General features: G+C 41.6%; 2 protein-coding genes across 4 annotated transcripts in view; one reads left to right on the top strand and one right to left on the bottom strand.

Annotated features, from left to right (window-relative positions):
- Nucleotides 1-5967, top strand: part of coro (protein coronin) — a 25437-nt gene extending 19470 nt beyond the window's left edge. Inside the window, exon 12 of the mRNA XM_084598955.1 lies at nt 5545-5967. Coding sequence (XP_084455081.1) covers nt 5545-5826 — 282 coding nt within the window. The 3' untranslated portion in view covers nt 5827-5967. The remainder of the gene's footprint in view (nt 1-5544) is intronic.
- The window catches only part of LOC146197178 (uncharacterized), a 29959-nt gene continuing 16993 nt past the window's right edge, over nt 3468-16433 (bottom strand). For all 3 annotated transcript variants that reach the window (XM_084598953.1, XM_084598950.1, XM_084598952.1), the window contains one exon: nt 3468-10288. In XM_084598953.1, coding sequence (XP_084455079.1) covers nt 10253-10288 — 36 coding nt within the window. In that variant the 3' untranslated portion in view covers nt 3468-10252. The remainder of the gene's footprint in view (nt 10289-16433) is intronic.

Below are 16433 nucleotides of genomic sequence, written 5' to 3' on the forward strand. Positions count from 1 at the left end.
GCAAGGGTTTTTTATGACTTTACTCCTATCACACTTTGTGTGATTACTCGTTTGGCATGTATGCAAAGCTGCATTTTTATGAAAACCTCCTGTTTGATATTCTTGGCATGGTTCTTAGGTAAACAATATCGCAAGAAATATCTTTAAAAGTTTATATCACAAGTTGAGTGCGTGAATATAAATGAACTGTTACCGAAGTCTCTTTTGAGGTCACATTTTAACCAAATGCTCAATTAGTATTCAAATCACTGCCAAGGTGTCGGAGATATGAGAAAAAGAAAACAACAACAACTGGGAACTGTTTGGCACTGTGCAACTTTGTCTAATATGATAACAATGTTTGGGAATTGTTTTGAACCCCGCTTGCGGTGCTGATAGGTACAGTCTTATGCCTTAATTTACCTGGTTGCAGCACTGACAGTGAATACGTGGAAAGTAGTAGTCTGGGCAGTGCAATACATAGTGCTAAACAGTGCAAACATTTCACCAGACCTGAATTTTTTGGACGATATTTGAAACGAGGTAGAATGCCATGCCCTCAATGTGGCAGTCCAGTTTCTACGTGTAGCTTGCATTACATGTCATTTTTTATTTGGGCATTCTTTTAATCTGCTGCTCTGGCTTGAATCACAGCCACTCAGTTTAGACTCTTGTTCGAGAAACTGGATTGATGCTAGCATTCTTGCCAAGAGGCTAGGTTTGCCGGACTTTGTTATGGTTCGTGTACTGCTCTTTTCTTTTTCATGTGTCCGTGCGTATGCCTAAAAGGGCATTTTAATAGCAGTCTAGCCTTCATTTCTCCTTCGTTGCTCTATCTCCAAGAGCCGAGAGCTTTTACAATCAACTCATTTTTATGCCTGAATTGAGCTTTATCTTTTATTGTGTTTTGTTCTTGTCCTCTTGATTGCACAGTATGCTTCTCTGTGGATGTACGGGAGCAGTGACTGTTGAGAACGTGTTGAAATTTAAAACCCTGTTGCGTTGAGATAATGTGAAGGCAACCATGCTCAAGTATTTTATGTGCCCACTGCAGCATCTCAAGTTCTTCTACTCTCTCTAGCCCACCGTTAACAGGCTTTTTTCCAAGCATAACTCGCTATGAGTTGTACGATCTTGTTAGTGTTTTCTTATTTTCCGTCACCCATAGCCCGGGTGAATTCTTAGGCCAATATCATTCACTCTTCCTTAATTGTCACCTTTGGAACAGGTGTATTGAAATTTACATGTCGTCTCAAGGGCTCTGAACAGCCGTGTTCAGCTGTGATACTTCCTTGTGCCTTCATTCTGACGTTTCGGGTACTAATGATATGCACAGATGCAACACTGGTACAGCCAGTATTTTTCATGCTGTGATGCGTATTGGCTCTTATCCTTGCTACAGTGCATGACGTGTCTCGGGAACTGTGAATGAGATTAGTCACTGTAATCATTTGACACACTTGGAACATTTTGTATGACTGTAGCTTGAGAACGGATGCACGCGTTTCAGAGAAACAGGCTGTCTTTGCAAAAGCCTGTCATCAGTAGTTGGGCCAGACACTTTGTGGCAGGCATAGAGATTGCTTGTTACGTACTGTCGCGGGTGCATTGTAGCAGAGTGTATAGTTTCTTTTTGTGTGTGCGTGTGTGTTTGCTTCACAATTGCCATGGAAGCCCCCTGGTTTGACAGGGGTGTTCCAGTTTTGTCCTGTAAACCGTCACTTTGATGGCACAGTTTATGTGCAGACAAATGTCATTGCAAAAGTTTGTTCGATGTTAGATTGCTTTTTTTCCCCCTTGTGTACATGACAAAGGTAGACTTGCCGTTTTTTTTTTTTTTTTTTTTTTTTTTTTGCACTAGTTTTCTTTTTATTGTGGTTAACACCGACAATGTTCGAAATTGTTTTAGGGGTGAAATTCCTTTAGTCTAGTTTTTCCTTTCACTCTGGGACTTCTACAAATATTTTTTTTTTTACTGGAAAAGAAGCTCCGAGGTAATGCAGGTTCACAGCGATAGGTGAACATGGCTTGTGCAGCAGAAACTGAAATGTTAAGCATTTCTCGTTCGTGTGGAAACCAAACCCGCTTTGCTTGCTTTGGTTGAAGAGAACAGTCCTTCCACCCCTGCGCCACAAACCAGATTAAAACGCGCATCTTGGGTAATACACCCACCGATGCCAGGCTTTGTTTTCTACCATCATCATAGAGACAGTTGCCAATTTTTTTGGGACTGCCTTTTTAAAAGTCTGTTCAGATGCTAAAGCGACTGTCTGAAGCAGTTGTGCATATTTTGTTTGTCACTGTGTGCTAATGTTGTGAATTAGAAGCTTGTTCCTACCTTCAATGCTTTAAAATGTCCTGCTTTAACTGTTCACAGCATGGTACAGAAAGAAAGACAGGTGCTCCAACAGGACAACAGTGAGTCAGATAAGTAACTACAAAATTTACTAGCCCATGCTTTCATACCTATAAAGGCAAAGCATGCTCTTATGTCTTCCTCCTAATGTGTCTGCTTGGATCGTTGTGAGACATACCATAGAGAGAAATTTTTAGGCAGGACATTAAAAATTTGCGAAAAGAATGCTGGTATGTTAAAAAGAAGCTAAGCTGTTTCTTTTCACTATTACATGCCAAAACAAAAAGTTATCATTACTAGAGTTAGCCTCCAAAATGCTTAGGGCGCTCCCATGGTAGTGCACAATAATGGGATATGCTTACGGTTTTTATTGTTGTCAAGCGCCTGTCTTTTTTTCTGCTTGTAGTTGCAGGTAATCTTGTAGGCCAAATTTCTGTGCCAGATTTTTTTTTTATTTTTCTAGTGTTCCGAAACTTGTTTTAAACCCAACATTACACAACCAGACATCTGTGCACACCTAAAATGCCTCATGCCAGCTTGTGTGCATTGGTTGTGAATGTCAATATCTTTAGAGTTTGAAGTGGCAAGCTGGGAAAGAAAGAAGTTTAAGTGCCTGTCTTTTGGTACTATAAAATGTTGATTGCAGTGCCAACAAGGGTGGTTTTTACCGACTTCAAGATCGGTGCATGAAGCATAAATATTTATTACGCAAGTGCCTTTTTTTTTTTCCTTGGAGAGACTGGGTCTGCCATCTAGTCTTGTGAGTGCATTGTTCATCCAGAATGAACTCTTGAAGTGTTTCGATTTTTCTTTTATTGCCTTTGTACACGCACCCGACTGTGCATAGGAAATCGTGAAGCCCTGGCTGATTTCAGTGAAATAAAAATTATACAGTTTTACACCTCTAGCCTTAATCCTCACAGTTCACTCAAAACATTAAAATGATGGAGGAGATGGTGTCGCCTTGCCTTACTGCAGCGTACATTGTTCCTAGGTGCTCTAACACTTGCTAAGCTACTAACGCATGAAGCACTCCACATTCAAGGAACTGCTGGCACGGAGCCAGCTGATTAACTACACTAAGAACATTGTTTATTTTCCCCTCTTGATGAACACATCTGAAGCAGGACAATTCCAACATGGCCTTTATTTAATACATACACTGCTTGTGCAAGTGTGAAACTCTGGTCCTGTACATGAATATGAGATTCATAAGTGATTACATATTTTTACAGGCAAAGCTGTACAATCTGTTACACTAAGCAAAATAAAAACGCTACAATGCAAACGCACTGTTTTTAAACCTCCAGACAGGCCCTTATATGAATAATACTGAAGAAAATGCGTGGTGATTCAGGTATGCATACAGCTCCTACGAACACACGCATGAAAACATCAGAGGGCTTCAAAACTCCACTAAATAATGCAGTATCATGAAAAAAAAAATCTTTGGAAACTGGTTACATTTTTACGAGCACAATGCATAGACAAAAATAACTACAGAAAGGGGAAGTTCCACTGCGCAACCTGGAACCAAATATGACACGCAAAATTTTACCCACTGAAATTTCAAGGGGCAATTGCAGTTGGTAGTCTAGGTTACACGTATTGCAAACAGCAGCAGGAGACAAAAAAAGGATGACAGTGGCCATGCTGCAATCCCAGCAAAAGGTAAATGGCTACAAGATACTAACAAATAATAAATCTGGAAATCTAGGCTATAAAATACAGGCTGCATACCTAAAGCTTGGGGAAGCTCAGGCATTATCGACATTTCTCCTACATTTTTAAAAAATTTGGTGGGGCAGACAATGGCCACATTGTGTACTGTAAGTGCGCTTGGTTGCTTGTGGTAAACAATAATCCCTCACAGAGTATGGTTTTTAGTAGCCAGTTCAAGGCACGTGTTGCTTTTTGTTCTTTATGCATGGTTTTGCAACAGAATCCTGAAACTTTGCTAAAAAAAAAAACGGGCTGCGCTCTTAGTTGCAATATATCTGGAAAGTTATATACTGCATGTAAGTTTTTCTTCACCCGTTTTTCATTGCGCAAAAGTTTGAGCAGGTGAAAACGAATTGATTACCAAAAGTAAAAAACTGAGGTGAACAAAAGACTTTTCTATATAAATCCAACCTGGACCAAAAAGACCAACCCTATTTTAGATGTAAACTGCAAAATTTTCATGTACTGCATGTGACCATTTTGTTTCCCATTTATAATGTTTTTCATTGCACAAAAGTTTGAGAAAATAAAAGGCTTGAAAACACTATCCTATCAGTCTGAAAATGACCTAAAAATAGTATATACCATCATGAATTAACTTTTTCCAGCATAAAATTGCGCATGAAGCTGAAATGTGAAAAACTCCAGTAGTATGTATCTCAGACCAAGATGTCTTGAAAGAACATTGGTCACTCTGCAAGCAAAACAATACTCTCAAACAACTCAGCTCTGGACATACTTGCCAAGATTCTAGGTACTTTGACGTACATATGTTGTATACAAATACGTAATGGGCAACTTTTCCCATCACTTCTACCAGCTCCAACTGCCACTCTCACACAACAGTCATATAGTGATGTTGGACCACCTATTAATATGGAGTACAAAGCTCTGCTCATCTCTAGTGCCCACCTCAACCACGTTAAAATTCTGAATAAACTGAAAGAAAGAAATAAGGTCAGATGCACCACTGTTAAGCAGCTTTGCTGTTTTAGTTTCGTTTTTTTAAGCTAGAACACTGCACAGCTAAGCTCCAGTAACGAAACAAATGCAGAAATTTCTACAACACTAAGTACTAAATATAAATGTAATGATGATAATAAAACGAAGCTTTTCACCGAAATACTTTTCAGCAACTCGCTGAAAATTAGCCTCTTCAAGACTCTACGATTGACAATTATGATTACTCCCGCAGCAGTGATTTTAACTTGTTTCAGTAATTTATGCGTGGTGCAAGTCAAGTATGAAAGAGATGTACCAGAAAAAATCTTCGCCACTCATGCTCCAGAGCATGTTCTAGTCTAGTATAGCGAGATACTCGGAGAATTCCAAACATTGCGCACTAATTCTGCGCAGCTAAAATATGAAATGAGCGCAGTGTCCACAGCTAAGGATAACAAAGGAAGAAGAAATGCAAGCCAAATAGCTTTCACGGGATCAGCTATTTGTCTGTTTGATGACTTGCATGCAACTGTCATTTATTGCAGGAAGACGGCACAAAGACAGCCTGTACTGTGCACAAATCCGAGACAACTTCGAGCTTGTACTACCCACCACCCCGAGGCATACCCTGCAAGGCAATGCAAAGCGTGGTCAAAGTGGACAATGTGCCCTATGGCGACCACTGCAGCAGTGGCGGCAATGGCAAGGTGATGCTGTTCTTACACACTGTGAATCGGGCTTGGAACAATTTTATGTCCCGACCGCTGGCGCGCAGCAAAGAGTGTGCTACGAAGTCCCAGCAGAGTTTGCATCGGGATACCTCTTAAGGACAAGACAGTGAAACGTCGACAAGAGCCCCGACTTGATCGCCTCAACTTGTTGGTTTTCAGCAGCAAACCTTGAAACTAAGGCTTCGCGACAATACAAGTGTATAAAGTTGTTTTCCTCAACAGCTATCTTGTCATGCTGCTCTGAACACAGTGACTACAGAAGGGTTAATCGACAATTTTTTTTTTTTTTTACATTGATTACAGAATATAGATACCACTGCACAGAGTCAAAGTGCTTGGTCTGGCACAAATGGCACAACTAAAAGACATAGAAGAATGCAATAAGGAGAGTAACGTGCCTAGCAGGTAACTGCAACAGGAGCAAGCTAGTCCAAAATCAATCTTCCATTTGAATTATTAATATCCGTAATTATCTGTTAGTACTCCAATAGACTTTTGAGTAACAGCAGCAGGGCACAGGCTTTGTGCCTGCTTCCTTTATTGAAACCTAATCTGGAACCAATACTGTTCACTTTTCACAACCAATATGATCAGTGAGCGCAGAATTTATTGCTGCACAGCACAACTGCAAAGGACACAGCAAAGCAACACAGCTCTATAGCTGGCTGAAACCAATACTGATGGGTTTACTGGCTTTATACGTGCCAATCTCAGTAACCATTTTTAATGCATACACCTCTAATTGCGTGACTGCTATACCTGACCAGATTTCAAGGCACTGGCCCATTATAATGTCAGCTCAGGCAAAAAGTTGTTCTACAGAGGTAGAGATAAATGCATAGGTGACAGGTACAACAATACAGCGCATGTGACCACCATCATCCCCTCTTGTTCACAATTTGCCATAGTTGTATTTCAAAACACCTGCTGTATTCTACTGCACCAAGTTTCACAAGTGCATCATGTAGCCATCATTCAGAGAACGGTAAAGTTTTATCACCTACAATATGAAGTACAAAATTTTGCATGTGCTATTAATTGCAGTTTTGCCACTGCCATTCCAGTTACTCTCTTGGTTAGACAATACGGTTAAGAAGGGTGCTTAATAACAGTATGAATGATGGTTAGACAAGAAAAGAAAGGCTCGCTAGGCTTTGGCCAAAAGTGTAGACGTAAGCTATGTGAAGGGCATAAATATAATGCAGGTCTTCCACGGGAGAGGATAATGCTTCTAAGAGTTTCAAATTGAGATAAGGCAGTTCCTTTTTTTGGCAGTACTCGTAATCCAAGCAGTCTGGCTATACAAAAATAAAAAGTACTTTTTTTTTACATTGTGTGAACAACTGTAAATAAAGAAATGGCAATGGTGGGATGCCCAGATAACATTTAGTGCGTTGACTTAAATCTGTCATTATCAAGTAAGCAAAGGAAGTTCAGAAACGAATTTTGCAAATGTAGGCACACAAGTACTGGCCTCAAACAACAACTGCACACACCATTATTTTCAGCTAACTTCACTTTGATGAGGTGCCGCCACTACCACTTTGGCAACTAAAAGCGCAAAAGTAAGACGGTAGTTACATCTAGAGTTTCAGGACTTACTAGTGTTCCCAGATGCAGGAAATGCAATTCCAGAAGTGGTAACTTTGGTCACAGGTACATAATCTCACCAGATAGCAGGAGTTCAGTAACAGCATAATCTTGAAAGCTACGCTATTTACGCATTAAACATGATAGTATACTGTAGCTTGACAAGCGCACATCACAAATGGACTAGTGGTTTTCATACAAGGGGCTACCGACACTTAGTTGATACAGAAGCCTCCGGAAGCAATAACATGCAGCTCAAAAAATGGCAAGAGCTCTCCATGCAACTCGCCACAGCCTTGCTGCTTCTCCTTGAAAATTGCACCATGGACAGAAAAATAAATATGGCAAGACATATGCACTGCTGCCTTACAATCTGTGAATGGCAGCCAAAATTTACAATTTGTTTACAATTCTCAACAAGTTCTTAGCAAGACAAATTCATTATGTACAAGATATGTTACACAAATACTAATTATTTATGACATGACAAGGAGTTTGTACAGTATGAATGAATGATGTTGCTACCTGAAGCTAAACAATGCAACACACACACTACTGTCATAAGCCTAAGCATTTGGTATCCGGATATAGCCTGCAACAACTTTGTAAAGCAGGCTGTTTTGGAGCATGTGGATTTCAGAGGGAATAGTTTTTCGACATATGCAACACCAGAGATTCAAACTAAACAGAGAGATATAAAGATTTGTAAAAGGGGAAAAGAAAGTGAAGCAACTATGGGACAGGATTACACGTCTTAAGCATATATGACCTTTATAACTTTGACAGATGCGTTGTTTAATGTAACAACTGGAAAACCAGTCACATAAATTTTTCAAGTCTGAATGCACAATTTGTGATGTTCAAGTACAAGTACTCTTGTAATGAGAGCGTCACCACATATTGTGCAGAGATGACTACAATGGGAAATTGGGACCAAGGGTAAAGGGGGCAGGGCTTTGAGGTTGCTGGAAAGGGATAACCCCTTCAGAACTGTACCTGTATAGCCAAGCACGTCGTGCTCGTTCCCACACAGTTGTGTGCAGGTACGGTTAAATCAAAGGATCGCAAGCCATTTACTGCCCGTCACATTCACGTCTTTGAGCACAAAGGAAAAAAAAGTATAGCCCCAGTGTGGGCTAGTTGGTGGTGTGCCTAGGCAGGCTGCTTGTCCTTTTGTTCCCCCCCGACCTGTATTAAGTCAGTACTATACAACATACACAAATGCTTCCAATGCAGGCAAACAGACCCTGGAAGCTCATAGATATTTCACCCTTTTGGCATTGGCAAGCAGTGTTTCGATAACATATACCACTTCCAAGGCTCTACTGCATATCAGTTGTTAAAAACTGAAACTGAAAGGACATGCTGGCCTCTCGAGCCCCGTCAAGGCTATCATGTACCACAGCAAGGGCTAAAAACAAACTCACAGTCCAAGCTTATCAGATGCAAATGGACTACATATACATTAAGCAAGCAAAATGCACTTCATCCTAAATACTCATTTAATAGGAAATGCAAACTTTAGGGCCACACAACACAAATTTTCGTAGGTGCTTAGTTATATGTAAAATCAGTGAAGGCAAGTTAAAACAATGTCATAAAATTATGCCATTAGAAATAAACTGAAGCACCTTGCACAAAAATCCAAATGAAAGGAGGCCACACACTGAACAAAATATGCACAACAAGCAAAACGGAACTCTTAGCGTGAACCATTCCATGCCAAATAACTCCCTCAACAGCAGGCCACTTGATCAAGGAAATCTTGTAGCGGCTTTTGTGACCACCCAGCATTCATCTCGAAGAGATTTGGGAACAAAAATGCTGCACCGGGATTACAATACCAATTACACTACCCACGTTTAGCAAATGCCCAGCTGGCAGCAGGTCTTTCTGAACATTTCAAGTCCAATGAGCATTTTCCAATGTACTTCCCTTTGGACACATTAATCCACACGCCCAGTAAGGTTACACAGAGTGATGCTTTGAATATGTGTAAAGTTCACAAATCCCAACAATCCGTGAACTACATAAAACATTGCGGAATAATAAAACTTGCACTTTTTAACCATTCGTCATTCATTAACAACTTCAGCTAACACAGAAAAAGGCAAAAGTAAATCTCTAAAAATAAGTATGATAAGCTGATTTGCGTTTTATTCATTTTTTTCTTCCCATGCACTGGCATTGCCACTCTCAACTGCTGCCAGTCAAAAGAAAGAAAAAAGACTTCTTGAAAAAGCTCTAAAGTAATTTTACTTCATTGGAATTTCAGCTTAAAAAATAAATGCGCACTTTTTGTTTTGCACTCCCAACTTCAGCCACACAGAGCCCAAGCATACTTGCCTCACGGTACAAAACTGTCTTCAGAGCTTGGCGACAAAATGTTGACGCCAAGAATTTGTCAAACTATCACTGGTCGCTTCTTATCAGCATGAAAAATAATGGGTTTTTGACAATGAGTGCTTTGAAAATGAGAATTTCAAAATAACTGGAGCTCTCAGAGAGTGGCATAAGGTTTTGCTCACCACTTATTTCAGGTGTACTCCTACTATTGTGCCCAGTGCAGTGGCAAGAAAAACTGCACACCTATTTATGGCACAAGCAAAACATAGCGTGTGCAGCTATGGAATAAATAAAACGTACCTCATCAAACAATTATGCATGCCTTGGGTTCGAAATCCACTCTCAGCAGAGTTGCAGCTACATTTATTTTAATTTCTTTCAGGGTCAGAGCCCTTTCCCCCTGCACTGGCTGACCTCTTCTCCCCAAGAGTTGCGGCTGGCAGTGACCGCACACATACAGCCCAACTGAGGGGCTCATTTCCACATCTAATGCTAGCGCATTAAAAATTAAACACACCCAGCTATGCCACAGGCAAAGGAAGCTTGTCTTTCATGACAAGGGAGAAGCACTCGGGACGAACTTGGGTTACCTGTAGAAGGGTGGGCCCCGAGGCAAAAGTGCCTGAAAATGAAAGAGCAAAAAAGATAGCTATTAATATCTACTGTTTGTCAAACATTTCACGGGACATTATGAGAGCAGAATGCGAAAAGCACGATGGCCCACATACAAAAAGACAGTCCAGCACAAGGAATGATGTAACATGAACCTGGGTTTTATGCTTGACATCATCTTCACATGTTAGGATAAAATGTTGCCTCTATCAACTCAAAAGACATTCATTTCTGGTCCCTATTGCATAGATACTCCGCAAAAGTATTCGCACTGCACAGCAAGCGGTGCTTGAATTTCTTAGTAAAGCGCAGGCACACTAGACTGACAAACGCACAGTTTTTTGGTGTTTTTAAAATGAAAACGAGATTGTGTGCCCAGAGAAGTAACTGCTCCTGAATACTAGAGAAGTGCTCATCCATTCTGGCAGGAAGAGAAATGCCACCGCTAAGCAACAGTCAATGTTGCAACTTCTGAAAGCAAGAAATACGGAATATATTACAAAGAAGGATGGCTGATTTCAATCAACTTATATGAATATGCTATTGCTGTCTTAATTCGAGCGACGCAAATGTGACACAAGATAAGGGCACTGCATTCTCTGAGTGCCACGAACACACGGCCACTGCTGCTAGTTTGCTTGTTAGAGACGAACTGTGGGAGCAAGGGAATGGCAGCCATGCTGCTTGCCTAAACTCCTTCGAGATTCAGCGTAAAGCAACCTATTTTCTTTCTGCCCTTTCGAACTCGTGTCTTTATGCAGTCACTCCAACTGAACTAATGGACAATTGCTTCATCACGAGGTCGCGCGTGGGCGAAACGAACGGAGAAACCACTGACCAACACAGCAGCAGGAGAGTGCATAGTTTTCCCTCCAAGTTCCCCGGCTTTTGCCATGGAACGCACGCACCTGGCATGTTTGTTTGTGTCTAGGCTCGAACGCCCACCTGTGTGGCACTAACACTCCTGCTCCTGTGCTGGCTACTTACTGCGTAAGATACACTAGTGTTCTCAGTCAACTGTGCCTTCCTTTCCTCAGAGCGAAAGTCTATGTTTCCACAAATCATATGACTCGAGGTCAGGGAGATAATGACACTTTCAATAATGATGAAAACTCGGAATGCTGGCCGAGTCCCTCAGCTTGCTCTGGACCAAACTCGTGTTATGTTGGTGAAGTGCCACTCGACAGCTTAACTACCAAAGGTAAACCCCACAAAGACTACATGACATAAGAAGGCATTTTTGTCAGAACTCTTTAACAATACCAAAACACTTCACACTTCACACTTTTGAGCCCATCTCTGGTGTTTGCAATTGGCGGAAGTTCATGTTTTGAGAGGTCCTGCAGAGTAAAATTGGTGAATTGGTTTACAGGAAAGGAAAGGTGTGGTAACCGTCACACCTCTTGGTGGATACCTGAACTGCACTGTAAGGGAATAGAGAAAGGTGGGGGTGAAAAAGAGGGAGAGAAAGGGAAACTGTAGTGGAGGGATATGGAATAATTTCTACCATCTGGGGACCTTTTTTTGCACTGACACTGCACAGCCCACGGATGCCAAAACACGGCCGCCGCAGTCTGTTTTGAATCCGAGCAGAAATAAAAACTTTACTGAGCAAACAAGTTCAGAACCCGGGTCCTCCGATTCACTATTCCAGTGTATTAACCACGCAGCATGTGTTCTGCACACTTTTCACCATTTCATGCAGTGCAGAAGCCTGCAGAAACCTCTAAATTTTGGACTAACTGCATCCCCATATTTCGATCCTTGGGGGGTATATAAGATGGTTTCCATCAATCTCGTAATAACAACCACAATGATGGACTAATAGAATGCGGAAGTGGTTCTTGGTTAGCTGGTAGTCCATTGTTAGCACAAAGACTTGAGAAGTGCTTGTCTATGTCTTCATTACTCCATGTGTTTCTTGCGCGCTTTGTGTTCATAATCGGTTACCAACTAGCCTAGACTCACACATTTATAAGACACGAAGGGCTCATAACTGATGATCAAGCATCTTTCTCTCCAACATGCTTCGACAAGATATGCTGTAGTCTCTTAAATGTTCTAGCAAACAAGTGCTTTCAATCATTGACGCTGCTGAAGCTCAGAACAAATTTTTTAAAGCTACTTGACCATACTCGAAGACAATAACACCCATAACAACGGCCAACGACTCACTGAAAGAAAAGTGAGAGTATCCCACCTCAAGTGATGCACATTGACAATGAAGCCGAGATTCTAGCCAACAAACAAGTGCTCAATGTAGTGTAGGTAAGCCTCCTTAATGCACATAGATGTGTCTGGACATAACTACGCAAAGTTACAGCAGTCAATGGGCCTCTTGTTGGAGATGAAGCAAATTTTCGTACCGCTTAAATATGACACAAGTGCTACTGCAGTTACTTTGGTCACTGGAAAGTGAAGACAATATCTATACGAGCGATCAGTAAATCAAGCATACTGGTAGAATACCAATCCTATCGTCACAGCATCCATCAAGCGCGACTTTCAAATATTAAGTTATCGAAGGTGAGGAGTATGGTGGAAACAGGAGTAGGAAGTCAGCAGATTTAAAACAGCTTTTCCAGATTTCAAGGCCACCTCACACTGTCCCTTTCAACCATCTGATGTTGGTGACCAATAGAATGGAAGTTTTGACGAACCAGGAAGAAGACCGCAAACCAAAACATCAATAAGTAGCTACCCAACTTAGCTGATTAATATTTAAGACAAACTGCAGCTTATCAAGCCACTACTTTGTGGATGATGAGATGAAAGCAAGACAGGGCAGTTATGAAAAAAAGGGTGCACAGATACAGTCAAGCCCACTTATAATGGCTGAAGTTGTAGCAGGTGAGTGTGGAGCTACAGTCAAAGTATGTGTATGACAAAAAGAACAACCGCTGCCCCACCGCTTTGTTGTAATGAACATGAAGACACCGCAAACTCGGCTCTGTAGTCAAACTAGTGTGTTTCCAGCCAGTGCGGTGACCAAAAAAGGCCCCCAAGCTCAGTGATCTTGCTGAAGTGAAGCATGGACCCACTAGAAAACAAAAGGTGGCACTCCCCGACAGGCTACGTGGCCATTCAGTGTGTGCCAGCTTGACAAAGCGTGTGAAGTGCAGTAAGCGTGACAGTGGCAATGCTGAAAGCGAAACTAAGGCACATAGCCAGTGTACAACCGATGGCAATGGTCAGACAAGCTTGAACATGCCAGCCACTAGGCACGCACCTTGGCCTACGTGGTAATGTGGCGTGCTGTCACATGACCAGGCAAGATATTTGTCTTTCGTGCCGCTGCATGCCAGCAGTGTTAAACAGTCTGCATCACCCTTGTACAAAGTGGTCAAGTGTAGCAGTCAACAAAAACTGATATGACTAACCATTATTTTCGAAGAAAGTGCTAGTTCTCACTTGTGATTTAGGTCTACGCATGTCTTGTGTCTGGGTTTTATGGCCCAAAAGCAACTGAGGCTATTGTGCACCAAACAGGAGGCTAAATGTTTCTTTGTTGCATCTAAGGATTGTGATTATTCCAAATAAACAGCATTTTTCGAGCTGTCAGTGTTGATATTCATGAAGCTATTGCTTTCTTGAGTTCAAGGCATTCTTGAAGTAACATGCCGAGGTGGAATGTGTGCTTTATGGAATTGCGTAAGAGAAAGGTCGCAGATTGCAGGGAAGTCTCTGCGGGTCCATTTTCTTGTTAGATTGGTTCAAAAACCCAGTGGCTGCAGTAAAGTTTTGCCTTGTATGAAGCCCAACACGATAATCGTGTGCTTTACACAAGGTTCACGCACACCAACATGTTCTGAAGAACATACCTATATGCCGTGTTTGCATCATTACTGCATGCTTACAAGTTTGTTAACGATCAAAGACGAGGATGCCAACCTACCACCAGTTTCTGTGAATGACTTATTGCTACACAGGTATATTATAGCGTTCCTACAGCGGCTCGTCCACAGAAGGGGTCTCAGCCAGGAACACATTATTGCGCTGGAACGCTCAGAAACAGCTTGACAGGTTCTGCTTTGAAGAAACAGACTTAACACTTTAAGGAAGTAAACACCACTACTGTATGACTTTGTGCTTTGTGGCTACTACTACGAACTTCCGATACAATGCAATACCACTATATATATTGTAAGTGGGTGAGACTGCAGTACTTTTTTGAACCCGAATCAAGCATAAATATTGCAGTTAAGCCCAAAACTGAAAATTCACATAACTATTTGCCACTTGCAGAAATATTCACACAAAATTAATATTAATTTGAAATTGCAAAGCATTAAAGACACTGTTACAGCTGATGGAGCTAGAGCTGTAGCTGTCACAAGGTGCAATAGAGATGTCTGCTAGAGAGTACGAAACATGAAATCAGTACATCAACTCGTGACCGTCATGCCATGCGCATTGGAAAATAGACAAGACTTCCATGCCTGTAACAGGAAGCCATCCTAATGCTGAAGGACTTCAACCTACCAAGGCTGAAAAAGGTGGTTTATAAAGCGGAGTGGGACAGGCTCAAGATTTTCTCGATAGTCAAGACCCACAAGATTGACTGTCTGCTCTGGGCTAGCGTTACAGAGGAAAGATCCTGGCAGAAGCTGGGAAGTCAGTACCTACAGTGCCAACTGAACACAGTCACAGTGGATGCAATTTGTAACTCTGCCAGCATGGTTGAGAAACTGAAGGAAGGCTTTGTGGGTACCACCTCTGAGCTCTTTGTTGACATCTATTTCATACCCCATGGTCCCCTGCTTTGTACAGTGCGCTAATGGCCATTGTTCCGTTCTGAACATGAGTGGACTAAATTTGTGAAATAAAGCTCAATGAAATGAAGAAAAATTCTTCCATTGAGGTTTTAGCATTTTATTTGTACTCAATTAACGTAGACTTTCTAGGAAAAAAGTGTGAGCTAAAGAACGGTATTTGCATTGGTGCTAGTGTACCTCCAGTACTGTGAAATTGTTTTGGGCCAGGTTTGATCATTCTTTTTGACACCTAACTAATGAGTATGTTCTTTGCCTGTTTAAACATGTTAATTACTCTTTAATCATTCTGAAGCTTGCACTTGGTGACTCGCTTCCAACCATTGTTGGCAAGGTGTTGAATGTTTTTCATGACTGTGCAGGTGCAATGAAGTTTACCCAAGAAATGCCGTGTAGCAATTGGATTGGGTTGTCAGGCTAACTTCAATGACGGCCGTGTCTGCTGGAGCTCCCTTGCACTCTAAGCTGATCAAGAGAGGGATAACCAGCCTTTACCTTAGCAGCGCACTGCAGTAGAGATGTCCACATGTAGTGGACAGCTTCTGCCAACAGATACTTTGCCTAAGTGATGCAGGATATCTGAATAACTTGCCGAGTGCAGCTGTCGCAGAAAATGAAAACGAAAACCAGGCAGGGCTCAGAAATTTATGGGCTAGCGAAGAAAAAGTCGAGGTAGTGCCCTATATCTACACGGCATCTCGCATAACCTGAAAAGAGTGGCATAACAGCGCGTTGTGAGAAAAGTCGTAACTACATCCTGCCTGTAAGCTGTCAGGCCTCTGCTCAAGAATTGTCAAGGCAGAAAAAGAAAGCAAGTTTCCAATGGGTGCACTTTCAAGCATACCAAAAAGTTTATTGACTCTGCCAAAATGATGTCTATACGATTCTTCTCTCCTGCAGAGGTGTATATGGGCTATGCTGGTAGATCTGCGAATGATGGTGCACGTGAACACGAACATTCACTCAAGAATGCGTTGGACCAAAATATGTAATCCCCCAATCACTGAAGGCAATGTAATTACTGTGTTCCAGCTTTCTACAAATTTCAGTAATAGGAAAAGAAACAGTAGGGAGGAACAGGGAGGAAATGAAGCTTGTGGAAGCACATCATAACAGGATGCAAGGTAGCAACACATGCATCAGTGCAGGGCTGCTGTTGCTCATGAATAAAAAGATTCGAGCGTGCACACGCAGGTTTAAAAAAACAAACAAAAGAACTGTCATTTATTACATTGTGTGTGCCAGATAAGTATGAGCATGCTACCCCTTCGCCACATTGCCCCATTCATACAGCTTGGTTAAAGCGGGACTTTATATCTATGCCTGGTGGCTCTTCACAAAATGTGGTAGCTTGCAACTGTACGCTAATAAATATGTGTGAGG

The sequence above is a fragment of the Amblyomma maculatum genome, chromosome 3 (genome assembly GCF_055883805.1).
Source record: "Amblyomma maculatum isolate TAMU_Amacu chromosome 3, ASM5588380v1, whole genome shotgun sequence".
NCBI lineage: Eukaryota > Metazoa > Arthropoda > Arachnida > Ixodida > Ixodidae > Amblyomma > Amblyomma maculatum.